Source organism: Microtus pennsylvanicus, chromosome 17, assembly GCF_037038515.1.
Source record: "Microtus pennsylvanicus isolate mMicPen1 chromosome 17, mMicPen1.hap1, whole genome shotgun sequence".
NCBI classification, from domain to species: Eukaryota; Metazoa; Chordata; class Mammalia; order Rodentia; family Cricetidae; genus Microtus; species Microtus pennsylvanicus.
Window position 1 is genome coordinate 12797662 of NC_134595.1, and position 25977 is coordinate 12823638.

At 46.6% G+C, this 25977-nt stretch overlaps 2 protein-coding genes across 5 annotated transcripts in view; both read right to left on the reverse strand.

Moving 5' to 3' along the window:
* The window catches only part of LOC142836859 (uncharacterized), a 309196-nt gene that overhangs the window by 32385 nt on the left and 250834 nt on the right, over positions 1–25977 (reverse strand). The window contains 1 exon segment of the mRNA XM_075951512.1: positions 22702–22725. Coding sequence (XP_075807627.1) covers positions 22702–22725 — 24 coding nt within the window.
* Positions 1692–12350, reverse strand: LOC142836874 (ribonuclease P protein subunit p29). Of its 4 annotated transcripts, none has more exons than XM_075951529.1 (7): positions 12105–12350; positions 8975–9027; positions 7124–7344; positions 5971–6048; positions 5758–5819; positions 3947–4048; positions 1692–2142 (listed from the first exon to the last, which is right to left on the reverse strand). In XM_075951529.1, exons 1-7 carry the CDS (start codon positions 12109–12111, stop codon positions 2006–2008), a joined length of 660 nt encoding a protein of 219 aa, XP_075807644.1. In that variant the 5' UTR covers positions 12112–12350; the 3' UTR covers positions 1692–2005. The 4 variants fall into 4 exon arrangements, with proteins under 4 accessions (XP_075807644.1, XP_075807645.1, XP_075807646.1 ...); XM_075951530.1 differs by having other exon boundaries at positions 8865–9027; positions 12105–12346; XM_075951531.1 differs by lacking the exon at positions 8975–9027 and adding an exon at positions 10195–11445 and having other exon boundaries at positions 12105–12345.

Below are 25977 nucleotides of genomic sequence, written 5' to 3' on the forward strand. Positions count from 1 at the left end.
TAGGCTGAGCTGCCTGGTGTCCCAAGCATAGCATACAGCAAAAAAAACCAGCAGAGAAAACCAGGCCACTGTCTGTGGATGGGGTCCAGACTGGACATTGCCACCTTCCTTGGAGGTAAAGCCAACTTTTCTAATTAGGAACATTTCACAGTCGTTACTAACTACCCTCAAATTCCTGTGTTGAAGCTCTAACCTCCAACACGACTGTTTGGAGATAGGATCTTTATGAGGTAACGAAGGATAAATGGGTCATAGATGAGGTGTTATCTCATCTCATCACACCATCGGAAGAAGCACACTAGAGCTCCCTTCTTGAGGACAGACCATACGCACAGAGAGGTAGCTGTTGACCAGTCAGGAGGAAGCCTTAGCAGAAACCAATTTAGACAGCAGTCTGAGCCCTTTCTTGAGGTGCCAACTGTTCTTCCCATTGGCTTCTATGGCACTCTGCATGGGGCTCATGTTTCTGTACTGCATGGTTTACATTCAACAGAGTTGGTTGTCATGTGACTCTCTATACCCCAAATCTCATTTCTACCACAGTCCTATTCCTTGGAGACAGTCACAAGTACCAGTACTATACCCCCTCCATGAAGTTGTGGGGACTTGGATAGTCATGCTGTATGTAATACCAAGTGCAGTTTCCTCAGGACCAGAGTCTGGAGGATGCTGGGGAGGTCAGGGAGACAACAGCAGCACATCCCAGACAAGGCAAAGAGCAGAGACTATTTCAGGTGAGCAGTACATTGTCTCCCTTGAGGGAGAATGTCCTTAGCGAGTCAATGGAGTTGGGGCCAGCAGTAACATGCTTCACTTGGCAAGTGGCACCAGCAGCTCTTCTGGGAAGCAGCTGTGCTTATGCAACATAGCGCGCCCCTTACATCACAGAGGGTGGGGCTGGACAGGTCTGCTCTGAAGGTGCAGCACCTGCGCACTCTCAGCCAGCTAGAACAGCAGTCACTCTACACAGAAGAGTTCCTTGGTAGAGTGCTGGGTAAATAAGGAACATACACACACTCTTAGCTGTCTCTCTCACCCCCCTGTGGCTGTCCTCCTGGGAAGAACTTGACTCTGGAGCCAGCTCTTCTGGTTCAGATCTTAGCCTTTCTTTACCAGTCCGTAAGACAATAATCATTTTCAGGCTGAGAGGTCATGTGTGCCCTGAACCTGGGTGGCAAGGACTGTGATAACATGGGGGCCAGGTGGGACGGGGCAGTGCCATGAGGAATGTCTAGATGATGTTGACAGACCAGGGCCTAGATAACCTCGGGGACTTGGGGGAGCACTTTGGTTTCTGAGAGGGAGGCGGCTTTCTGTTTTTCTGTCATATAAAGATCATCAGGCTCACTCATTTCTCTTCCATCCAGTGCAGTCTGAGTGGGAGGCACCGAGCACTGACCCCCAGCACCACCGCTGACCTGGGGTGAGTGCTGGATGTGCCATCACCTACTATTGACAGGGCAGTTTCTGAGCCGGCCAGCAGTCACACACCTCTTACAAACAAGGGGCAACTGGCCCCTCTGAACCAGGTGTCAATGACAAGGCCTCCTCAAGGCTACTGGCACAGGGTAGCTGGACCCCAGCCATTTTTAATGCTGGTCCTGACCTGTAGTTCCAATGGCCACGTGCAGAAAGACCTCATCTGGTCTTACACAGTAGAAAGGTTAAAAATATAGCAGCCAAAATGGAACTAAGATGTCCAAATTTATCATTATTAGCACAGAATGTTCCAGAAACACAGGAAAGTATGAAAGACAGAACCTAATGGCCACCTTCTTCAAATCACCCAAGGTTAGTCCTGGTGTATTTTCTGTTAGTCTTTCCTCCCTGGAGAGACAAATCTCTACCCCCGACTTCTTCCTTTGTTGTTCAATGTTCTTTAGCCACTCTTTTTTCCCTGGAGTCGAGACGGGCCACAGCCAGAAAGTGCTTCATGGAAAAGTGGGTATTTAAGGTGTTTCCAGTTCTCAGCTGCCAGGTACATCTGTAGCCAGTGGCAAAGAGTTCACAGGTCAATTGTTCCCTTTACTTTGAACTTCTTGGCAGATCTCTCACTTGACCGAAGCTGGAAGTTGCTTCCATAAATGTAGGAAATGAAGCCATCAATTTCTATGGTGAACACACAATTTAGCTTGGGGATAACTGAATAGAAAAGAAGAAAGGAAAAAGAATGAGGAACAATACAGACAGTGCGTTCATGTTCATGTAAGCATGATTCATGCACGTTTACAATTTAAATTGTATTAAAGTAGTCGGAGGCTGCTTGTTCACTTCCCAGCTGCCAAGACCCAAAATAATCACACAGAAACTATATTAATTGCAACACTGCTTGGCCAATAGCTTAGGCTTCTTACTAAGTAATTCTTACATCTTAAATTAACCCATTTCTATTAATCTATTAATTCTATTATTGCCATGAGGCTTGTGATTTACAGGTAAGGTTCTGGCATCTGTCTCCTTCGGCAGCTACACGACATCTCTCTGACTCTGCCTTTTCTCCTCTATCTCTGCTTGGAATTCCTGCCTTGTTCTGTTTTGCTCTGTCATAGGCCCAAATAGCTTCTTTATTCATTAACCAATAAAAGCAACAATACAGAAGGACTTCCCACAACATTATTAAGGTGATGCTAGACCTTTATGGCCAGCACTTAGGAGACAAAAGCAGGCAGATCTGAGAGTTCAAGGCCAGCTTGGTCTACATAGCAAGCTCCAAGCTAGCCAGGACTGCATCTAAGACTGTCTTTAAAAAAGTGTACAGGAATGAGAAGACCCATGCCAGAAGTACCCAAAAAAGACCTGGGCTATTTGATTCACAGTCTAAATATAACTCACTGCCTAGTTTCCAGGTTCAGAGGTGATTAACTTAATTCCCAGAACTGAGGGCTCTCACACCACCAAACCCAGTTTCCCATACAGTCTTGAACTGGTTCTGAGATTTGTGCAGAGTGGGGAAACTTCTCCATTACTTCCTTAGACTCATAAAGTGAGCAGAAGAACATACAGGGAAATGGAAAAACAATGAAGCAGGGCTGTGGGGGTAGCTCAGGCGTAGAGCCCAGGATTAGCTTGGTCTTGATTTCTAGCATCAACAGAAATGAGTACAAACCCCTCAACTGTTGTTTGAACTTTGGATTTGTGGGCAAGGTCAAGTACTGGGGTATTGGAAGATTCAAAAGTACCTGCTGGAGCAGCAATAACCATGCTATGATGTGGGATTTCCCCCTGTATGCTATGATTTCCATTAATGAATAGAAAAACTGCTTTGGACCTATAGCAGGGCAGAACTTAGCTAGGTGGGGAAAACTAAACTGAATGCTGGGAGAAAGAAGGGCTGAGTCAGAGAGAAGCCATGGAGCCTCTGCCAGAGACAAACTCTGGGAACTTTACCTGGTAAGCCACAGCCTTGTGGCAATACACAGATTAAGAGAAATGGGTTAAATTAACATGTAAGAATTAGCCAATAAGCTAGAGCTAATGGGCCAAGCAGTGATTTAAATATGTGTGATTATTTCAGGGATAAGTGGCTAGGGATGAACAAATGGCTCTCTCCTCCCAACAATGCTAAAACTCAAGAGCTCCAGCAAGGGTGCAGTTTTCAGAACTCCAGTGGCAGGCTGTTTTGGTTTCTTCTGCCTGTCTTTTAGTTATTCATTTGAGAGGTGGTGACCTTAGCAATGAGTGCTGAAGACCCAGATAAGCAGTTCTTCTGTTCTATTTATGGACAGGCTGCTGTGTTCATGATGTCTCTTGGTAGCCATAGGGGCAGGGGCCTCTCTCTGCAGTTCATAACATAGCAAGAACCTGCAGACTCTGACTCCATAGTCAAGTAGAACCTGAAAACCTCAAGGAAAGAATAAGGCTCTCTCTCTCTCTCTCTCTCTCTCTCTCTCTCTCTCTCTCTCTCTCTCTCTCTCTCTCTCTCATACCCTAGGGACACAGCACACACCTTTCAGTCGGTCTTCTTTGGTGATGATCTTGAAGACATGCTTGGTCTCCTGCAGGAGGATTCCTGTGACCCCCACATAGGAGGGGCACTTGGATTTTGTCACTGCAAAGGAGAAAAGCAGATGCGGGTAAGGCCTGGGTAATGCCAGCAGTCACAGCTTGGCCTCAGGGACTAGGATCCTAGCCCTTCTAAGCTGAGGAAGAGAAGGCCCAGAGGATAGTGGCTCTGTAGCTGGGCAATGACCAAGCCAGCAAGAGCCCAGGATTCCCAACTCTTTGTCCTGGGCTTTGTAATCTCTGGGCTGTTCTCAGGTATCCTTTGGGTTTTATGCAGGGTTCTGGAGCCACAAGGCCATACACATAAAGAACTAAGTCCAGTCATGTTGCTTTGATGGAGCAAGTGCCATGGGCAGGACATCCATCATTCACTTTTGACTCTCCTGAACATTTCCTTGAATGCAGTCCTCCTGTAGAGCTGCCCAGAAGTGACAGGCGATTCACCTCACTGGCAGGGCCCTGCCTCCTCCATGTAATCAGCATTTGGAGCTAACTATGTGCTTAGTGTGGCAGGTCAGTGCTGGGACAGGACACTGAACGTGATGGCCTGTATCCTGCTCCTGTGAGCTGAAGCTCTCATGGGGGACAGTGATAGACAGCACGGGCTATTCTATTTCTTGATACGGATAATGGCTATGAGGAAAATAAGAGCAGCGCAATGAGAGTGGAGGGGAAGCCTTAGTGGTGGTGGACTCTCAGGAAGTGACAGCAGGAGAGTGGAGGGGAAGCCTTAGTGGTGGTGGACTCTCAGGAAGTGACAGCAGGAGAGTGGAGGGGAAGCCTTAGTGGTGGTGGACTCTCGGGAAGTGACAGCAGGAGAGTGGAGGGGAAGCCTTAGTGGTGGTGGACTCTCGGGAAGTGACAGCAGGAGAGTGGAGGGGAAGCCTTAGTAGTGGTGGACTCTCGGGAAGTGACAGCAGGAGAGTGGAGGGGAAGCCTTAGTGGTGGTGGACTCTCAGGAAGTGACATCAGGAGTCAATGTATGAACCTTCAGAGCCCCTTCGTGGAGAGAAGGACCCAAGCAAAGGTACCAGGTGTGCAAGTCACACAGAGGGTAGCCAAAGGTCACTGTAGATTTTTACTCTGACTGGATGGGAAGCTGCTGGAGGCTTAGGACAGGCAAACGGCAGTCAGGAGTCTGATGTCCAATGACAGCCTTCATTCTGTGTATTTGATCTGGTGTGTATGTGGGAATAAAACAGTATGTGAGCTGGGGGAGGGTGAGAGAAGCTTCCACAGCAGCTTGAGGGAGTTAGAGGCAGGTCAGATTCAGGAACTAGGTGTGTTAACCGACTTGAGGTGCAGGATTAGGAAAGAGGTAATGTGTATGTACTTCTAGGTCTCTAGCCTGAACAAACTGATATGGAGATGTGTCATAATCAGAGAGCTGACCTCAGGGGAGACCAAGGGCTCTGTGTGAGGTACTTTGAGGCCCCTCCTGGCTGTCCAAGTAGCTGTTGGGTGCCATGGGGTGAATGAGTCTGGCAGTCATGGGAAAAGCCTGCACTGGTGTTGGCACCCTGGAAACCCCCAGAGTCTGCACTAGAGGCGAGGTGATAACAGTATGAGCTGACGGCATGCAGGCACCACTTAGTGTGTGTTTAACAAGTCCCAGCACGGGTCAGGTCACAACCACCTTAGATCCTCACGGCTTGTAACTTAGAGAAACCTCAGGACGCCAAGTGACAGATGCCAGGCTGAGTACTGCCACTGAGTAGCAGTCTCCAGATGACCATATGCTCTCACAGAAATTACCTGAAATAATAGCACCGTGAAGATCCGCCTTCAGGAGCTTCGCTTGAATCATCTGCGGCTGCCTAGGAGGTCAAGAGAGCCCACAAAGAAGAGCTGGTAACAAAGCAAACAGGATCACAAACGCCCACAGCCAGCTGGTTTCCCAGGCTGCGTCTCTAGTGCACGCAAGACTTGGGATCTAATCCCATGGCAGGCATCAGAAATAAAACTCACGTGTCTGGCTTGAGCCCGTTGCACAGGTCACGGATGTACTGCTTCCAGAGTTCATGCAGAGGGAGGAAGAGACTGTATCTGTTAAGAGTCAGAAACACGAGCTTGGGATTTCCAGTGTTTGGCAAACCAGAGCTGGGCTCAAGGCCAAGAGTAAGCACGAGGGAATACCCGAGACTGTGGAAGCCCTAGGTGCCCTGACAACAATGTGACCAAGGCCAAGTACATTCCCCTCCTTGAACCTCAATTTCTTCCCTGGCAGAACCTTTTCAGGGCTAAATTTCTGCTCTCGAGAAGGGAAGAGGGGGCCCTTTGCCTTGATGCCCTTCCTCCTGGCCAGTTGTAGGCATGATGGAGGAGCCCCTGGCTCAGAGCAGGAGAGCATCTGAAGGTGGTGATGTAGCCTCAGCCATAACAACCCAGGTGCAGGTTTCCAGGCAGGCCCTTGTGTAAGGTGGCAGGATCGTCTGGAAGGGAGGGTAAAGGACCAAGAGCTTTTCTCTGGGGTTGTTATCCTTTGTCTTGGTGCCATTCATACCAAGCCAGGATCAGAGTCAGGAACACCAGGCTCGAATCTGAAACAGGCTCTTCCTGCAAGGACTCCAGGGAGGCAGCCCCAGTGCAAAGTGACACTCTCTTGCCTTCTGCGACAAGAAAGGCTGCGTGGCTATGGAGTGTTATACAAAGCCTAAACATAGTGGCTGTAAACACAAACTCAGAACCATCTCGAGGGAGACATCCTTCCACAAAACAGTGACACATTCCTTTCAGAAACTTCTGAAATGCCAAGGCAGGACCTCTCCCTGGCAGCAACCTCTGAGTGGGTGATTCTGCTAGTGATGTTAAAGGGTATAGGAAAGCACATATTAAAGAATATCAGCCTGTTGCTATGGGCAACAGAGACACTTACTAGTGAGGCTAGGAGAGAAGTTAAATGATGAAAAGTCCTCAGTCTGACCAATGCCTGCCTTTTAGAGGCCAAACCATGACATAAGAAAATTGGTAGTGGGAAGCTGCCCCTTGTGGCAGATGGTGGAGAAGCCCCTGAGACTAAAGGGGAAGAGCTGTCCAGGGAATCCCTGGAATCCCCAGTCCAGAGCCCTACCAGGAAGGCTAGGCAATGGTGAGTGGCAAGGCCATGGGAAGACTGGCATACCTCTGTTGCTCCGGGCTAATGTCAAAGAGCCTCATGTCTCTCCTCTGTTTGGAAGAGAGGCCTTTGGATTTCTTCTTCTGCTTTGGCTTCTGGCGAGTGAAGTATTCCAAGACCACAGCCTTGCGCTGCAGATGGCTCTCACAGTCTTGCTGGCTCAAGTGTGGCATTGTCCGCTTCAGGAAGGCCCTCACAAAGGCCTCAGCCCGCTGGGTTCCCAGCTCCTGCTCAGAGACAGGGTGGTGTGGTTCACTGTTCCGCTCTCAGACACCAGGGCACTCATCCCGTTCCTGAGAGCCACCATCTCTGCTGAGCTAGGCTCACACATCTCCTGTCTGCCAAGTGTTTCCTACACACAACTACCAAAATGTAAAAGTCACACTCATGTGCTAACTGTGACACCGCCCCACACTGCAGCCAGGTCAAACGCTGACCAGTCCTGCTTCCTTGAGGTTACTCTACTGAACATTCAAAATCCTTTGTAATGCAAACCTTCTCTAATCCTTGTGGGGAAGGAAGCTTGAGAAATGAACTACACAGGTTACTTACCAAGTCATGACCACAAGACTATCTTGAAGTGGAAGAGAACTGGGGTTGTTAGGGAAATGAGCCATTTCAGTATTAGGGGAAACTGCCTGGGGGTTCCAGGTAGGTCAAGGAGGAGAAATTCTGACAGTGAGCAGCACAGTCCTCTTCCCTTGCTTTCAGCCTTGTGGACTCCACGCGGCTGCCCTTGGAGAGGTCTGCTCCAGGCCCACTTTGAGGCAGAAAGTGTGAAGTGCATCTCAGGCACACTCACTCTCAACCACAGGACATATACAGAGTTATATGGACTCCTGGGGAAGGTTGGGAGACTGTTTCACAGCCGCATCAGTCCTGAAACATGCTTCGTTTCCCACCTCTCAGACTGGACAACAACAGTCTACTCTACACTGGCCGGCAGGTACCTCGCTCGGCCTTCATCTGCTGCAGCTCTGGGCAGTGCTCTTTCCTGAGCACCTACCTCTTGGCTGGGCCATTTGCTGGGTTCTTTTTGCATCACCAGACAGTAAAAACAAGTCTGAGGCTAACTGCCAGCTTTAGGTTAACAAATCAATAGTAAATGATACCCTCTTTGTGCTAATACAGGAGGTGAAAAGAATACATAATCTTTGAGGTAGTTCAAGTCAGGGATGGCTAAACATTCATCATCAATAGAAGGACAATTTGGTTCTTTTAAATACATATGTGGCCTTTCATGGGGAAATACAATTAAAGGTGGTTAACTGGCCTTTTAACATCTTGATTTAAAGGATATTCATTCTCTCTCTCTCTCTCTCTCTCTCTCTTTCTCACACACATACACACACACACTCACTCACTCACTCTGAGACAGGATTTCTCTGTGTAGCTCTGGCTGTCCTTGAACTTAGAGAGCTGCCTGCCTCTGCCTCCAGGTGCTGGGATTAAAGGCGTGCCCCACACAACCTGGCAGGATATGAGCCACAGGTAAAGCTTCTGCCCAATTGACAAAGCCTGTGAAGCATCCAGATAGAATCTGTAACATCCACTTATGGAATGGGCTGAGCACTGAATGGGGCACAGAAGCAAGATCAAGACAGGTTCTGGTAGGCACAGGCTGTCTGTCGTTCCCTACAGAGTGGGAGATGACATGAAATTAAGAGCTGACTCCGGTACCCTAAGAAAGGAGCCTAGAACATGAAGACACCAACCAAAAAGACCTTGATTTGGCCTAAAGTACGACCTGTGCAGATGAGTAATCCATGGGAAAGAAGAGCTAGATGAGTCTAAGAAGACACTGAGCCTGCTCTGCTGTCAGGTCTGCTGCTCCCAGCCTCCTCTGAACGACTGTACCTGCACATCGTGCTCTCTGGCTTCTTTGTGAGGAAATGCACGGTAAATCACAGCTGGGGACAAACACAAAAATAGACGATTACTTCTGTTAGGAATGAGTATAATACCCACGGCTTTTCTAACTCTGACAATAACTACACTTATTTAGAGAAGGAATACTGAGTTAGTAGGAAAAGGCAAAGCTTTCTTGGATGATCCTCCTGTTTTACTCTGCAGTGTTGGGGGGTTAAACTCAGTGGCGTTTTATACACGCCAGGCAAGTGCTTCACCTTGGATCCATGTCCTGACCCTACTGAACACTGCTTAGTTACATATTACTTAAACAAGGCCTCACTTTGTATCCTAGGCTCACTTAGAAATTGCTATGGAGCCCACAGTGGCCTTAAACCCCCAACACTCGGGTCTCAGGCTCCCAGTGCTAGTTGCTGGGATAATAGACATGTACCACCTCAACTGTCTTACATACTTCTTCCTCTTTCCTCTGGCTGGATTTGTCCTAGAAATTCCCAGGATGAGGTTTAAAAAGAACACTTCTCAAAGCTTAACGTGTTTAAGAATCACTGGTATCTTATTAAAGCATGGGTTTAGTTCCTACTCCAGATTCTGCCTGTCTAAAAGAAGTCCTCACTGGAGCGCTCTAGAGTTGTTCTCACTTAAAATACAGGTTATAGTTACACGAGGGCAGTGCTCACTAAGTAGTGATGACTCTAAAGGTGAGGTGACATTGATGGCTAGGGCATGTGGTTGGTTGAAATACTACAATTTGCTGACTACAAGAAATTCGAAACAGATTTTTCACAGTTCAGAATCCTGACAAGATAAAATACAACAGTCTTTTTTCAAGTTCTAAATATGTCCAGCATGATGCTGAAGTCCCTTTAACCATCCATGCTCCTGTTTCTTATTTGTTTGGAGGAAACCATCATGGTGGCACAGGGGGACAGAGTACAGGAGTAAATGGGATAAGAAAGAGCAAATGACCAGAAAATGTACCTCACACGACCCCCTATACATTTATTTCTAAGGTGAGTGTAGTGACACACATGGTTAATCCTGTCACTTCAGAGGGAGAGGCCAGCCTAGTTTACACTGTGAGTTCTACTACATAGCTTGCCTTATCCCAACAGCAACAACACAAACAAAGAAACAAAAACCCATCTCTGTTCTCTTGGGCTTCCCTGAGTACATGTTTGCCCAAGTAAACAAACCAAGGTAGTTACCAGTTTTACATGGAGAATCTGGTTCTCCCTTGAACTGTAGATTGAGTTTGTTTACTGAGAAAATTGTGCAGGGCCTGGGACCCTAGGAATAACTTTGTTTTACCTACCCCAGATGCCTATCATCAGGATTAGAAGTCTTTCTGCATCAGTACACATGTAACAGCTCTGGTATACTCATTGCTTGTCAAGCAGTTGATTTAAAAGGACACAAATACACTCAGAAGTGTGTGTGCACATTTACTTTAGTCTCATTAATTCTTCTAAGCAATTTTAAATTAGTTATTCCTAACTATGCCCATAATATTTCAAAAATTTATTTATTTTTTATTTTTTTCCTTTTTAAAAGATTTATTTACTTTTATTATGTATACAACATTCTGCCTCCATGTATGCCCGCGCTCCAGAAGAGGGCGCCAGATCTCATTTCAGATGGTTGTGAGCCACCTTGTGGTTGCTGGGAATTGAACTCAGGACCTCTGGAAGAGCAGCCTGTGTTCTTAACCACTGAGCCATCTCTCCAGCCCCTAATCTTTTAATAAAAGTATTTATTTATTTATTTATTATGCATACAATATTCTTTCTGCGTGTATGCCTGAAGGCCAGAAGAGGGCACCAGACCTCATTACAGATGGTTGTGAGCCACCACGTTGTTGCTGGGAATGATCTCAGGACCTTTGGAAGAGCAGGCAATGCTCTTAACCGCTGAGCCATCTCTCCAGCCCAAATTTATTTTCTTAAAAAACCATCTCTTTACATTTTACATACCAATCCCAGCTTCTACCCCATCCCCCTCCTCCCGTTCGCTTCACCTTCTCCCCCACCCTACCACCATCCACTCTTCAGAGAGGGAAAGACTTCCCATGGGAAGTCACCAAAGTCTAGCAAGACCAAGGCCCTCCCCAGTATAAGGCCGAGCAAGGTATCCCTCCAAAGAGAATGTGTTCCAAAAAGCCAGTACAAGCAGTAGGGATAAATCCTGGTCTGTCAATGGCCCCAGTCTGCCCCAGTCATACAACGGTCACTATAAACTAGAGGGCCTAGTTTGGTCCTATGCTGGTTGCCTCTCTGTCAGGCTGGAGTCGGTGAGCTCCCATTAGTTCATGCAAGCTGTTTTAGTGGGTATCTCCACCATGGTCTTGACCCGTTGCTCATATTATCGCTTTCCCTCTCTTCGACTGAACATTGGGAGCTCAGACCAGTGCTCCACTGTGGATCTCTGCATCTGCTTCCATCAGTTTCTGGATGAAGGTTCTATGATGACATTTAAGATAGTCATCAATCTGACTACAGGTAAGGCCAGTTCAGGCATCCTCTCCACTATTGCTTAGGGTCTTAGCTGGGGTCATCCTTGTGGATTCCTGGGAATTTATCTATGCACATAATACTGAAGTCGAGATATGCCAAGGCACGCGATCTCTGAGAACAGGACAGGGCAGGAGTGCGAATCATCTTGATCGTATCCACTCTCCCCTCTAATAGTGCTCCAGCGCTTGCTTCCCCTTCCTGACACATCTGTGTTCTGATCAAATACCACTGCCTTAGGTTTGAGATACTGCGCCTGGGAAGATTTTTTTACAGGAGGAAGCGTGAAAAGCCAGGCTGTAGAGGGGAGCAGGCACTTGGCCACAGTTAACTGGGCAGGTAGTGCCTAGTTATGGCCAAGGCCTTGGATCCACCTCTTCTAGTTTCCCGGGTGAGAACACACTCGATCGATCGTGACATCTATTCCTAGCTTAGAGACAGAGTCGGGCCGATTCTCACTCTGGGTCTCGATTTCTTTTGTATGCTGAGTCAACTCCCTGGATATTGTCCTGGGACTCTTTGGGACAGGTATCCCTGATTCATCTTCCAGTCCCGACCCTGTCTATACTGTGATCCGTGCCCAATTTCGTGTCTCTCATCCCGCTTACCCTTCATCGTCGGAACACTTCCGGAGCGCTCTGATGACGTCTCCTTCGAGCCTCACTATTCTTTTTCTTCGTTTTGTTCTGCAGCTTTCAGTCACCAGGACTCTTTCTTGTCTAAATTTCCGCTAGAAAAACCTGTTGTGCCCAAGAAACAACGTAGGCACAGTACACAAACAGACTTTCTCCATCGGGCAACAGTGGACTGCGACCAGATTTCGGAGATGGCGCCTTGCGTGACGTCATCAACGCGCGTCGTCGTCTGGCGGTACCTGCGCCTTAGGTTTAGCTCCTTGGCCAAGGGAGGGGCGAGCTAACAGCCCCTTCTGTGCCGGTAGGAGTCCGTTCTTTGTGTCATCTTCCGTTTGAGTCTCTCACCGGTTGAAAGAGTCGGGTCACGGGTCAGAATTAATGAAGTATAGCGAGGCAAGCTGTCATAGAGGAGACGCAAGGGAGATGGGGACAGGGAGGGCAGAAATGGGTCTGAAATAGTGGAGGTAATGGCTGTAGTGAGGTCTTAGGATTCCTTCAGCGTGTTTGAGACAGGGTTTCTCCGTGTAACAGTCCGGGCCGCCCTGGAACTCACTGTAGACCTGGTGCCCTAAGACTTAGACCTCTGCCTGCCTCTGCCCCCTGAGTGCTGGGATTAAAGGCCTGAACCACTACTGCCCCGATTGTCTGTCTGTCTGTCTGTCTGTCTGTCTGTCTGTCTGTCTGTCTCTCTCTGTCTCTCTCTGTCTCTCTCTGTCTCTCTCTCTCTCTCTCTCTCTCTCTCTCTCTCTCTCTTCTCTCTATTATGGCGTGAACCACCGCCAACTGTTTGTTTGTTTGTTTGTTTAGCAAGGGGCTCTTGTGACGCTGACTGGTCTAGAATTCCCTCACAGATACTATTCCCATCTTGTAACGGTGTCCTGGATTTCCTTCTGTCTACTAAGGACAGCTACTAAGTTTTATGATCCCATTTAAGGGTCTCTTTTCTATGAGTAAAGAAGGAGAGTAGCTTTATCTGCTTTTGCTCTCAGAACGCGTGCTTTTTTAAATTAATTTTCCCCTGTGAAGACAAGTGTCTGGAGCCCAGACACTTGCTATGTAGCCCAGACTGAGGATGGAAGTGTCAGTCCTGTCACAGCTCCTGGAGCACTAGAATTTCCCTGCCTCTCTGACTGCCTCTAACCCAGACAGCGTTCTTGAGACTGGGAACATTAATTTCTGTCGGTAAGATAAAAGACAACAAGTAATTCTCATGGCTAGAGATCTGGGACACAGAGGCCCAGCCCAGCCTTCTCAGGTTGCTTGGGTTCTGCCCAGACACTGCCCTTAACTTCTCATGAGTGCTGCCTCTAACTTGGATGGTGGGTGAGAGAAAGCAAGGTTATTGTCCCTGTACTCTCTTTAGTCAGTGATTTTTTAATACTGAGTACTGTGCAACCTCCTTTTAAGGAAGGACAAAGAATTCTCAGAGAAACTTGGGCAAACACCACCACATCCTTGTTTAAGAAACATAGGCTTTGTATCTCTTTGGGTGATAGTTGTGTGCCCTTTTGATCTTAGGCAGTATAGGACATGCTAACACACGTATGGTTTAGAGCTTGAGGCCAGCCTGACAGCAACAGGATGGACATTCTGTGTGGCATTCGCAAAGGCCTGCGACTAGTTTAGCATCTATGAGACTGTGTAGAGAAAGTGCCCTTGGGGACTCAACATGTGAACTCAGTATTGTACCACTTGATTTCTTTTTGTGACTGGGTCTTTGTAGGCCTGACTGTCCAGGAACTGGATATGTAGATCAAACTGGCCACAAACTCTACCTGCTTCAATCCCAAGAGTGCTGGGATTAAAACATTTTAAAAGATTATTTGACAAAAATTGTATATGTGTATGACATTTAAAATGACACTTTCAAATTTATATATTGTGAGTTTGATTCCCAGAGCTGCAGGGATGAGGTTGGGTTAGACAACAAAAGCAGCAGTCATTTTGTGGGTCATATATGACTTCCGTGGACACAGTGACAGAGGCAAAGGCCAGTCTCTTTCAGGATCTTAGGAGTTTCTATTTTTAAAAGAGCTATTTTTATTTTGTGAGTGGTTTTGCTTTGGTTTTCCAAGACAGGGTTTCTCTGTGTAACAGCCCTAGCTGTCCTGTAATCCACTTTGTAGACCAGGCTGGTCTGCAACTCATAGAGATCATCCTGCCTGCCTCTCAAGTGCTGGGATTAAAGGTGTGTACTACCATGCCTGGCTCTATTTTATAGTCTTTTGTCTTTACGTAGCTATGTGCACTGTGTGTGTGCAGTGCCGTTAGAGGCCAGAAGAGGGAGCCAGATTCTCTGGAACTGGACTTAACACAGTTAAGTTACAACCCACAGTTGTAACCCTTTGTGGGTTCCATGTGCATTGATCCTGATCCTTGGGAAGAATAGCAGGTGCTCTTAGCTGCTGAGCCCTCTCTCTAGCCTAGTTATTAGAAACCACTTAATGAACTCTTTTCAGATAGCCAGCATAGCTTTGGGTATCTGCCCATGTTCCCTGTGATACTCAGATTACAGTAGGGTGGTGAGTTCCCTAGAGCAACAGTGACCACAGTTGTCTGCTTACTAAATATTGGCTCTTTAAGAAGGAGATGCCCCCACTTTATCATCTTCAGAAAACAGTGCAATACAAGAAATATCTATTAGAATTCTTGTGATTATTCTTTATGATAGCAAAGTCTCAGAACAATATTTGACAGTCATGGGCTGAGCAAATAAAATATGTGCTAATTTATTTGGTAAATTAAATTTATCACATAGGTGATAGAGGGCACGTCTATAATCCTAGCACACAGAAGGCTAAGCCAGGAGGGTAGAGAGTTTTTTTTTTATTTATTTATTTATTAAAGATTTCTGCCTCCTCCCCACCACCGCCTCCCATTTCCCACCCCCTCCCCCGATCAAGTCCCCCTCCCTCGTCAACACAACCAGCAATTGGGGTTCCCTGCCCTGTGAGAAGTCCAAGGACCACCCATCTCCATCTAGGTCTAGTAAGGTCAGCATCCAAACTGCCTAAGCTCCCACAAAGCCAGTACGTGCAGTAGGATCAAAAACCCATTGCCATTGTCCTTGAGTTCTCAGTAGTTCTCATTGTCCACTGTGTTCAGCAAGTCTGGTTTTATGCCAGGCCTTTTCAGACCCAGCTGGCCTTAGTGAGTTCCTGATAGAACATCCCCAATGTCTCAGTGTGTGGGTGTACCCCTCACGGTCCAGAGTTCCTTGCTTGTGCTCTCTCTCCTTCTGCTCCTGATTTGGACCTTGAGATTTCAGTCCAGTGCTCCAATGTGGGTCTCTGTCTCCTTTCATCGCCTGATGAAGGTTAATATTCAGGAGGATGCCTATATGGAGGGTAGAGAGTTTGAGACCCTCTTAGCATACACAGTAGGACCCTGTTTGAAAAAGCAAACAAATGAAAGGCTTCAAAAATTCTGATTCCTGGGCGTCTCTTATGAGAGTTGCCTAGCAGATGAGTACCTAGAATCTGTTTTTAAAAAGGATTTTAAAAATTTGCCAGAGAAACCCTGTCTCGAAACAAAACAAAACAAATTTGCATGTTTGTGTGTGTGTGGTGTGCATGTATGTGTGTGTGTATACACACATGTGCACGTGTGTGCTCACTGTACCTGTGCCAGTAGCCATAGAGGCTAGAGGAGAGTTCCACTGGATCTGGAGTTTGTGGATCAGTGGTTTGGAGCCACCTGCTGTGGGTGCTGGGACCTCTGGGTGAGCAGTGAGATATCTTAACCTCTGAGCCATCTTGCAGCCCAGAATCTGTATTTTTAGAGGATGTTCTCAGGTGAGGTGTTCTTAAAGAACAGCTGAAGTAGGGTCACCTTACAGGTTAGATAGTCACAATGTTTAGGATGGTTATGGAAAAATGGTAAATGACACCAAATCTACACTGAAAAAATTATACAATTACATTGAAAGATTTCATAATGGGTCATGAAATGTTTTTGCTTATTTAAAAAATTCATCTTATAGAAGTGACACCTTAACTTTCCCCTTTATAGCAATGAGCGGTAACCTTTGCATCGTGGATGTGCACATATTTTTCCACAAGCGAATCTGTGAAAATTCTGCGAGAAGTTGCGGTTCAGTGACATGACAGTGACTCCACCCACCTCCAACAACTGAGTATGGAAAAGTTGAAGTAGGATTGGTGAGTTGGCTCAGCAGGTAAAGTGTTTACCATCTAAATCTGACCATTGAATTCCATCGACAAATTCCACTAGGACAGAAAAGAACTGACTCCAGAGAGTGACCTCTGACCTCCACACATGCTATGACACGCGTGTACCAGCGTTTACACTCACCCTCTCCAGGCTGTAAATGTTTCTATAGCTAGATTATTTTGCTTGCTGCCCTAAGACCCTCAGCTTGCCATACTGAAGACTGAAGAATTTTTCATATAGAAAATCAAGAGTAAGTTTCAGTCATTAAACTCATGAGTATTTGAAAATCAAGTGATTGACTTGAATTACTTTCTTTTTTCCCTTTTTATTTTATTATTGTTTTTTATTTTTACTTATGTGCATTGGCTTTTTTCCTGCATGTGTATCTATATGAGGGCATCAGCTACCCTGAAACTGGAGTTAGAATTGTGAGCTGCCGTGTGGTTGCTTGGAATTGAACCCACGTCCACCAGAACAGCCAGAGCGCTTGACCACTGAGCCATCTCTCCAGCCCCCCTTTTTTCTTTTACAGTTATTATGTGTGTCTGTGTGTGTTTGTATGTGCGCACCACAGCGCATGTGTGAAGTCTAAGGACCGGGGTAGGGGTCAGTTCTCTCCGTTCACTCTGTGCCCCTGAAATCGAAGCCCTGCCATCAGGTTTGGCAGCAGCTTATTCACCCACTGTGTCCGTTAGGATTTCTGTTGCTGTGATGAAGACTATGACCAAAAGCAACTTGGAGAGGACAGGGTTTATATAAATTTATTCACACCCTGAGTCACAGGCTGTTGAGGGAAGCCAAGGCAGGAACTCAAAGGCAAATGAGTCTGGAGGTAAAGGTGATGCGGAGGCCATGGAGGAGCGATGCGTACTGGCTGACCCCTCAGTGTTTGTTCAGTCTGTTTTCCTACAGAACCTAGGACCACCTGCCCAGGAGTGGTAGCAGCCACAGTGAGGTGGGCCTCTTACATCAATCGCTAATTAAGAAAATGCCTTCTGGAGGCATTTTCTCAACTGAAACCTCAGTTTCACCCTGCACTCGGGTGAACTCGTATCAAGTTGGCACAAAACTAGCCAGCATACTCACAGAACCATCTTGCTAGCCCCTTAGTTTATTTCTTGCTGCCGTGACACCATGCCCACAGAAAACAGGGTGGGAAGGTTTACTTTGGCTCAGGGTCTGTGATCTGCAGTCTGTCACAGCAGAGTGGGCGTGCTAGAGTGGCCCAGTTCATGGCAGCGGAAGAGTGTGGCAGTGGCTGCTCATGTCATGGCTGACCAAGAAAAGCAGAGCGGCTAGGACTGTCTGGGCTCAACTCAAAGGCCACTCCTACTTATCCACTTCCTCCAGGAAGGCTGGGCTTCCTGAGGGTTCCATAGCCTTCCCAAATATTACCAACAGCTAGGGAACAAGTACTCAAAACATGAGCCTCTGGGGGACATTGCAGATTCAAGCCATGTGTTCCGTAGGTGACAGAGATCCGTTTATCTAATGACTTCTGGTGACGGTGGGAATTACTTTCTGTAGCCTCCTTCACTTTCATATTAGGGAATCACATTTCTACAGGAGTTTCCCAACACCACTTAAAACTTAGGGATTAGATGAATTCCCTCCAAGCATGCAATTAGAGCCAGAAGGCCTGGTTAATCATCACAGGTGTAGTCTACCAAGTTTCCTTACTCTTTTATGTCATTTGCTGTATGAAATGTGTGTACACCCATGCATACATGTGTCTCAGCCTGCCCAGTGATGGGATTGTAGATCACTACTGTGTCCAATTCTGGCTGTTTTGAATGTGCATGAGAGAGAGAGAGAGAGAGAGAGAGAGAGAGAGAGAGAGAGAGAGAGAGAGAGAGAGAGAGAGAGAGAGCGAGAGAGAAAGCACCTTTTTGTGCTTCCACAGAAGAAATCCCCTTGTGTAACGGCACGAGAACAACAGAGGGTGAATATTTCCCATCTTATCCAAAATGTCTGGGACCAGAAGTGCCTCTTACTTTGGAGTTTTCTGAACCGGGGGAATATTGGCACGAATCTGCTGATTGAAGTATCTTAATCTGAAAACTTGAAGCTGGAAATTGTCCTGAAAATCTGATGGTTTTTCAAGATACTTTGGATTCTGGGTTACTTCCGATTTTAATTGTGAATTCTCCTGTGCTTGCTTCATAGCTGACTTGGAGTACGCTGCGATACCACACTGCCTGACAGGATACCCAGCTTTATCCATGCCCTCAACAATTAAGACAGATTATGAGCTTCCTGGCCCTGCTTTGCACTTGATCCAAATACTGGCCTCAGTACAGAGGATTGGCATGCAGGGCTTGGAGGTTGTGGACAGAGGAGAACATGGGCACAGTGGCACCAGCACTCTTCAGGTTGGTGATGACCTATTGTGTTTGGGAGTCTACGTGTGTATGTTCACCATGCCATGTATGTGGACGTCAGAAGACAGCTCAGAAGAGTTGCTCCTTTCCTTCTATCTAGTTTAGGATATTGAACTCTGGTTATCAGGCGTGGCAGGCTGCTCTCTTACCCACTGACCCACTTTTCTGGCATTGGTCTTCTAGTTTAATAATTTCTCCAGATGCCACTGAAGAATCAAGAGACTGACCTTAGTTAGACTTTACTTTCATCCATTTATCTTGTTAGTGCCCACAATGTTGTGGATGGACCCAGTTTTCCCACTTTCCATGCAACAGATTCACTATTGAACTCTAGCCCAGCTCCACATTGGGCATTTCTCCTGGGCATACCGTTTCTTGCATTGAATAAGTAGACACACTGGATATAGAAATCCCAGGCCTGATTATATGCACCCCCCTGGTCAAGAGGTGGCACTGTATTTTAATATTTGGAATTATCAACATTAGAAGCTTTGGCATATAACATGTATAGCCCAACATCAGTTTGTCAGATTCAATTCCCTGGTCTTTCAACTTGTGAAAGTGACTTTTCAGGCTCTCTTGACCCCATGTTGTATACAATAGGGCTCTGGTAGATTTCTGTTCCACGGCAGTGTCTCACTATGTTGTCCTGGCTGTCCTGGTCCTCACTGTGTGTTGATCAGAGTGGCCTTGAACTCAAAGGGATCCACTGGCCTCTACCTCCTGAGTGCTGGGATTATAGTATGAACCACTACTTTATATTTTCAGTAGATTGTTTAGGTTAGCTGAAGGGTCTTGCTGTGTGTTGATCCCATTGAGTAAAACTTGGTTTGGTTTTCTGTGCAGGGCTCACATAAATTTGAGGCTCTTTGGATTTGGGGGCTATTCCTGAGACACTGGAGGAGTTTGCAAGGGTCGCACTGTAGGCTGCAAGGGCATGCACTCAGTTCACACTGTACTTCCCTTTCTCACAAGTTCAGTCTCAGAGAAGTTGGCACTGGCTGCAGGCCTCAAGAGTTCCCTGTGCATGCTGCCATGGTGGTTCCTAATACTGGCAAGTGAGAGAGGGGGAAAGTGGTGGAAGCAGAGACTGAAGTTCGGCTGTGGTGATGTGTCCTAACACCTAGCTGGGAGGAAGAGACCTACCTCCCCTTCAGGCCACAGTAGACTTGGAGCTACTTTAGCCTGTTTCTGTGAAGAAGAGAGCCCCTCAGCATAGCTGCTTGCAACAGTTTAAAAGCCCTGTGTCTTCTGAGATGAGGAAATACCTTTAACTTCCCCTGCTTCTTCTGTCCTGTAATGTGCAACATGCAGCTTAAAATATAAAAAGCAGTATAGGAGAATATATACAAAAGAACAAAGGAGAAAATTATGCAGATGCAGGAAGCCACAGTTTAGACCAGGAGAGGACAGTGCTATCAGATACAGAAAACTGCATGTTAGACAAGGAGAGGACAGTGATATCAGATGCAGGAAACCGCAGGTTAGACCAGGAGAGGACAGTGATATCAGATACAGAAAACCGCAGGTTAGACCAGGAGAGGACAGTGATATCAGATGCAGGAAACCGCAGGTTAGACCAGGAGAGGACAGTGATATCAGATACAGAAAACCGCAGGTTAGACCAGGAGAGGACAGTGATATCAGATACAGAAAACCTCAGGTTAGACCAGGAGAGGACAGTGATATCAGATACAGAAAACCGCAGGTTAGACCAGGAGAGGACAGTGATATCAGATACAGAAAACCGCAGGTTAGACCAGGAGAGGACAGTGATATCAGATACAGAAAACTGCAGGTTAGACCAGGAGAGGACAGTGATATCAGATACAGAAAACTGCAGGTTAGACCAGGAGAGGACAGTGATATCAGATACAGAAAACTGCAGGTTAGACCAGGAGAGGACAGTGATATCAGATACAAAAACTGCAGGTTAGACCAGGAAAGGACAGTGATATCAGATGCAGGGAACTGTAGGTTAGACCAGGAGAGGACAGTGATATCAGATGCAGGGAACTGTAGGTTAGACCAGGAGAGGACGGTGATATCAGATGCAGGAAAGTGTAGGTTAGACCAGGAGAGGACAGTGCTATCAGATGCAGGATTCTGCAGGCTAGACCAGGATTGGACAGTGCTGTGGACATCTGAGATGCCTGAACTGGAAGGATCCATAAAATACTACGACAGACACATCAACAGCTTAGAGGAAAAGATGGCTGAATAGGTGAGCAAATGATCCTCAGAAATGCTAAAGACCTTGCTCATTGTTCTCATTGGTGGCTGCACGTATAAAGTAAGCTCATGGATTATTACTGAGCATAAGTCCACCCTAAAGTCACAGACACACTTCATTCTCAGTCGTTTGATAAACAGTTATATTTGCGATTGACCCTAGCAGCTGACGTGTACTAGGCAAATGTTCTGCCACCCAGCTTGGTCTCTACCCTCTTTATGCGTTTTATTTGGAGCCCAGGGTAGGTGCCCAGGCTACTCTTGAAGTTGTGATTTCCCGGCCTCAGCCTCTCAAGTAGGCTGGATAACAGTTTGCATCACTGGGCCTAGCAACAATTATCTTCTGCCAGCTCTGAGATTTTTCCCTGAAGCTCTGGGACATCGAAGTGGTCAGCTTGGAGAAATAAATACAAGCCTACAAAATCGCAGGAGGGTCTTCAGAATAATACTCGAGTTGCCCACTAGATGTCAGTGTAGCATCAGGAATTGAAATAAGACCAGTCCCTGGGGAAGAGAGTGATTTTTTTTTTTCCTCTGTGCCTGTTAAAAGTCAGGATCACCCACCATTTCTGAGGAATGCAGCTGGTTCTTGTGAGAAGGAGCTGTGGACATTCAGGATCAGAATTATTTCTCTGTCCACATCCTGATTGGATTTTGATTTAATGCTTCAACAGCCAGGTGGCTTCAGTTTAACAGATGTTAAAAGGAGAAGAGGCATGTTTGCAGATGACATTCATGAACTGGTGGCTGCTCAAGGTGTTGGAAGAGCAGGCGGCCAGCCATCCCAGAGGAGAGGATGCACAGGTGGATCTTAGTGAGCCCAACACAGGGCTGCTCCGATGCACACAAGGGGCTTGACTTGTCACTCTGGCTTCATCTCGTGTTTATTTTTTATTTATTTTTGATGGTATTCTTTTCTCTTTTCCCATGAAAGGCTTCTCTGCCTGGTGACTTTGTTATGGCCATGGAAGGGCATCCATATCTGCAGAGTTCTCTGCATTGAACAGTATATATGTGTCCACCATTGTGTATTATGTATGTCTACAAGCTCATGAATTTAAGGTGCTGGTGTTATTTTCCTGTGACAAGTAAAACTCAAGCAGTCACAGGGAAATTGTTGTCAAATGAGATTATCTATTTTCACACTTAGTGTGTATATGATGACATTTATTGGTGTCATGTCATTGGGATTTCAATTTTCCTTCTTCATCAACATGAGAGACAAGTTTTTGTGAGAGGGGCTTAAGACATGTGTGATGGCAGGATCCCATGATGCTGAGGTGTGTGCAGGGTGCAGACAGCATTTGTGAAGGAGTGTAGCAATGACTGAATGACTGGCCCATGCTCAGGTAGCTTCCTAAGTGGTGTGACTCCAGGGAGCACCATAGCATGTCAGATTCCCTGTTTCTATCAGTATAGCAACAGGCCAGCTCTTGTTCCAAGGAACTGCAGGGCCCAAGTTCCCAACAGCAGAGAGGAGAGTCCTTCCATCAGCAGAGGTGGCCAGCTTTCTTCAGGGTCATATTCTGGAATGCACATGCTCTTGAGCGGGTACAAAAAGAACCCTGCTGTTTCCCAAGGTACATCTGTAGCCTGCATCACTGATGGAGTCAGGATGTGAGCAGTGCCCAAGGTGCATCTGTAGCCTGTATCACTGATAGAGTCAGGATGTGAGCCATGTCCCAAGGTACATCTGTAGCCTGTATCACTGATGGAGTCAGGATGTGAGCCGTGTCCCAAGGTACATCTGTAGCCTGTATCGCTGATAGAGTCAGTATGTGAGCTGTGTTCTAAGGTGCATCTGTAGCCTGCATCACTGATAGAGTCAGGATGTGAGCCGTGTCCAAGGTACATCTGTAGCCTGCATCACTGATGGAGTCAGGATGTGAGCCGTGCCCAAGGTACATCTGTAACCTGTATAGCTGATAGAGTCAGAATGTTAGCCATGTCCCAAGGTACATCTGTAGCCTGCATCACTGACAGAGTCAGGATGTGAGCCATGTCCCAAGGTACATCTGTAGCCTGCATCACTGATAGAGTCAGGATGTGAGCCATGTCCCAAGGTACATCTGTAGCCTGCATCACTGATAGAGTCAAGATGTGAGCCGTGCCCAAGGTACATCTGTAGCCTGTATCGCTGATAGAGTCAGGATGTGGAGGGGGTGTGGAGGACTGAGGATCAGACAAGCTACACACACAGATTCCAGTTTTCCTCCTAAGGAAAATAAGATTCCACCTGACTAGGACAGAGTCTCTGGGAGCTTGGCTCATCTCTGGTGTGTGTAACTAGGGACAAGTAGCTTGTCTTCTTATCCACTGGGCCCCACCCACCAAGGATCCCCATAAAGGGTTGCAGGAAGGCAGGATGTGAGGAGACACAGTTTAAAGAGCTCACCCCTGTTTGTCACCTCCCTGAACTGACCACTTTGCTTTGCCTGCTGGTTCTGTCTGTTCTAAGCTGAGTCTGTCTGTCCCACACACTGTACTTTTCAAAGTGTCCCCCCACTTCCTGGAGATGCACTCTCTTTTGGAGCCACAGAGCACACATGTTTCTCACTGTTCTTGCAAAGTGATCCCTGTTAATGCTGAACCCCAGCAGAGAGCCAGCCCCAACGGATATGAGAACTGCCCATAAATGCACTCTGGTGGGCAGAGAGGCTCTTCCTTCTCTTTAATTAGGAGATTGATCAGTAACATGGATGAAAAAACTCTGCCTGTTGACCATGTTCCTGGATGGATGGTAATCAGTGATGCTAATTTTCAGCACACGATCTCTGCAGTAGGCACTGATTGGAAGGGATAAAGCTGTGTGGTGGATCACGGTGTGAGATCTAGGAAAGACACACACTCAAAGGGTGTCCAGGAGGTTTGCTTTTATCCACCTAGCTAACAGGTAATGAAATGGGGAAACATTCCTTGTAGCTGGTCCTGAAGACAGATGTTTAAAAGTTGTTCCCTATGTCACATGAATGACCATTTATGCTCTCTGGGTTCCAGTGACAAGAAAATGACAGTGCAGAGCTGGCAGGAGCCTCTGCCCCTTCTGATCCAGATGGGAGTCACTACTGGGAGGCAATGGAACCTTTACGATGTGGGGACATGGGAGAAGTTAGGTCATAAAGAGGAGTGTAAGATCCTGGCTCCTTTTTGACTGTTTTATTTTAATTTTTTATTTATTTTACATGCTAACCACACTTTCCCCACCCTCCTCTCCTGCCATCCCTCCCCCACCACCTTTCTGTCCTCCATGCACTCTTCAGAAAGTGTAAGGGGAGTCAACAAAGCGTAGACTATCAAGTTGAGGCAGGACCAAGCTCCTCCCCCTGCATCAAGTCTGAGCAAGGAATCCCACCTTAGGGAGTGGGTTCCATGCACCAGGGACAGATCTTGGTCCCACTGGTAGGGGTCCCACAAATAGACCAAGCTTCACAACTGTCACTCACATACAGAGAGCCTAGCTGGTGGTCTTGAGTCTGTGAACTCCCACAGGCTTGGGTCAGCTGTCTCTGTGGGTTTCCCCATCATGATATTGACCCCCCCCCACACATCATTTAATCCCTCCTCTGTCTCTTCGATTGGATACCCAGAGCTTGGCCTAGTACTTGGCTGTGCATCTCTGCATCTGCTTCCATCAGTTACTGGATGAAGGGTCTGTGGTGACAATTAGGGCAGTCACCAATCTGATTACAGGAGAAGACCAGTTCAGGTACCCTCTCCACTATTGCTAAGAATCTTAGCTGGAGTCATCCTTGTGGATTCCTGGAAGTTTTCCTGGCACAGGTTTTTCTCTAACCCCCAAATGACCCCTCTATCAAGATATCTCTTTCATTGCTCTTCCTCTCTGTCACTCTTCCTATGGACAATCCGGATCGCTTGTATTCCCATCCCCTGCCCTCTGTCTCCCTTAGCCCCAGTTTATCCAGGAGATCTCATTGGTTTCCCCTTCCCAGGGCAATCCACGTATCCCTCTTAGGGTCCTCCTTGTTACCTAGCTTCTCTGGGACTGTGGATTGCATCCTGGTTATTCTTTGATGTACATCTAATATCCACTTAGGAGTTAGTACGTACTGTTTTTGTCTTTCTGGGTCTGGGTTACCTCACTTAGGATGATTTTTTTCTAGTTCCATCCTTTTGTCAGCAAATTTCATAATGTCTTTTTTTTCCTTTTTTCTTTTTTGCTGAGTAATACTCAATTGTGTAAATGTACCACATTTTCCTTAATTATTCTTCGGTTGAGGGCATCTTGGTTGTTTCCAGGTTCTGGCTATTGTGAACAATGCTGCTATGAACATCATTCAGCAAGTGTCCCTGTGCTATGATTGAGCACCTACCTAAGAGTGGTATCACTGGTTCTTGAGGTAGAGACTCCCAATTTTCTGAGAAACAGCCGTACTGATTTCCAAAGTGCCTGTACAAGTTTGCACTCCCACCAGCAGTGGAGGAGTGTTCCCTTTACTCCAACATATCTGCAACAAAGCAGTCATCAGTGCTTTTGATCTTAGCCATTCTGACAGGAGTAAGATGGCTTCTCGGAGTCATTTTGATTTGCATTTCCCTGATTACTAAGGATGTTGAGTAATTCTTTAAATGTCTTTTGGCCAATTGAGATTCTTCTGTTTAGAATTCTCTGTTTAGACCTGTTCCCTTTAGAAAATGGAATTATTAGGTATTTTGATGTCTACTTTTTTTAAATGTTTTTTTAAAGATTTATTTATTATGTATACAATGTTCTGCCTGCATGTGTCCCTGCAGGCCAGAAGTTGGCACCAGATTTTATTACAGATGGTTGTGAGCCACCATGTGGTTGCTGGGAATTGAACTCAGGACCTGTGGAAGAGCAATCAGTGCTCTTAACTGCTGAGCCATCTCTCCAGCCCCTGATGTCTACTTTCTTGAGTTCTTTCTATATCTTGGATATCAGTCCCCTGACCTTAGCACAACCGACACCATATTGTAGGCGCCATTCTGACCCTAGAACCCAGCAAGTGGGTCCCAACACCTGCTAAAATGGGAACAAAGACCTAATCCTCAAAGACATAGTCAATAGTTCCAGGATACAG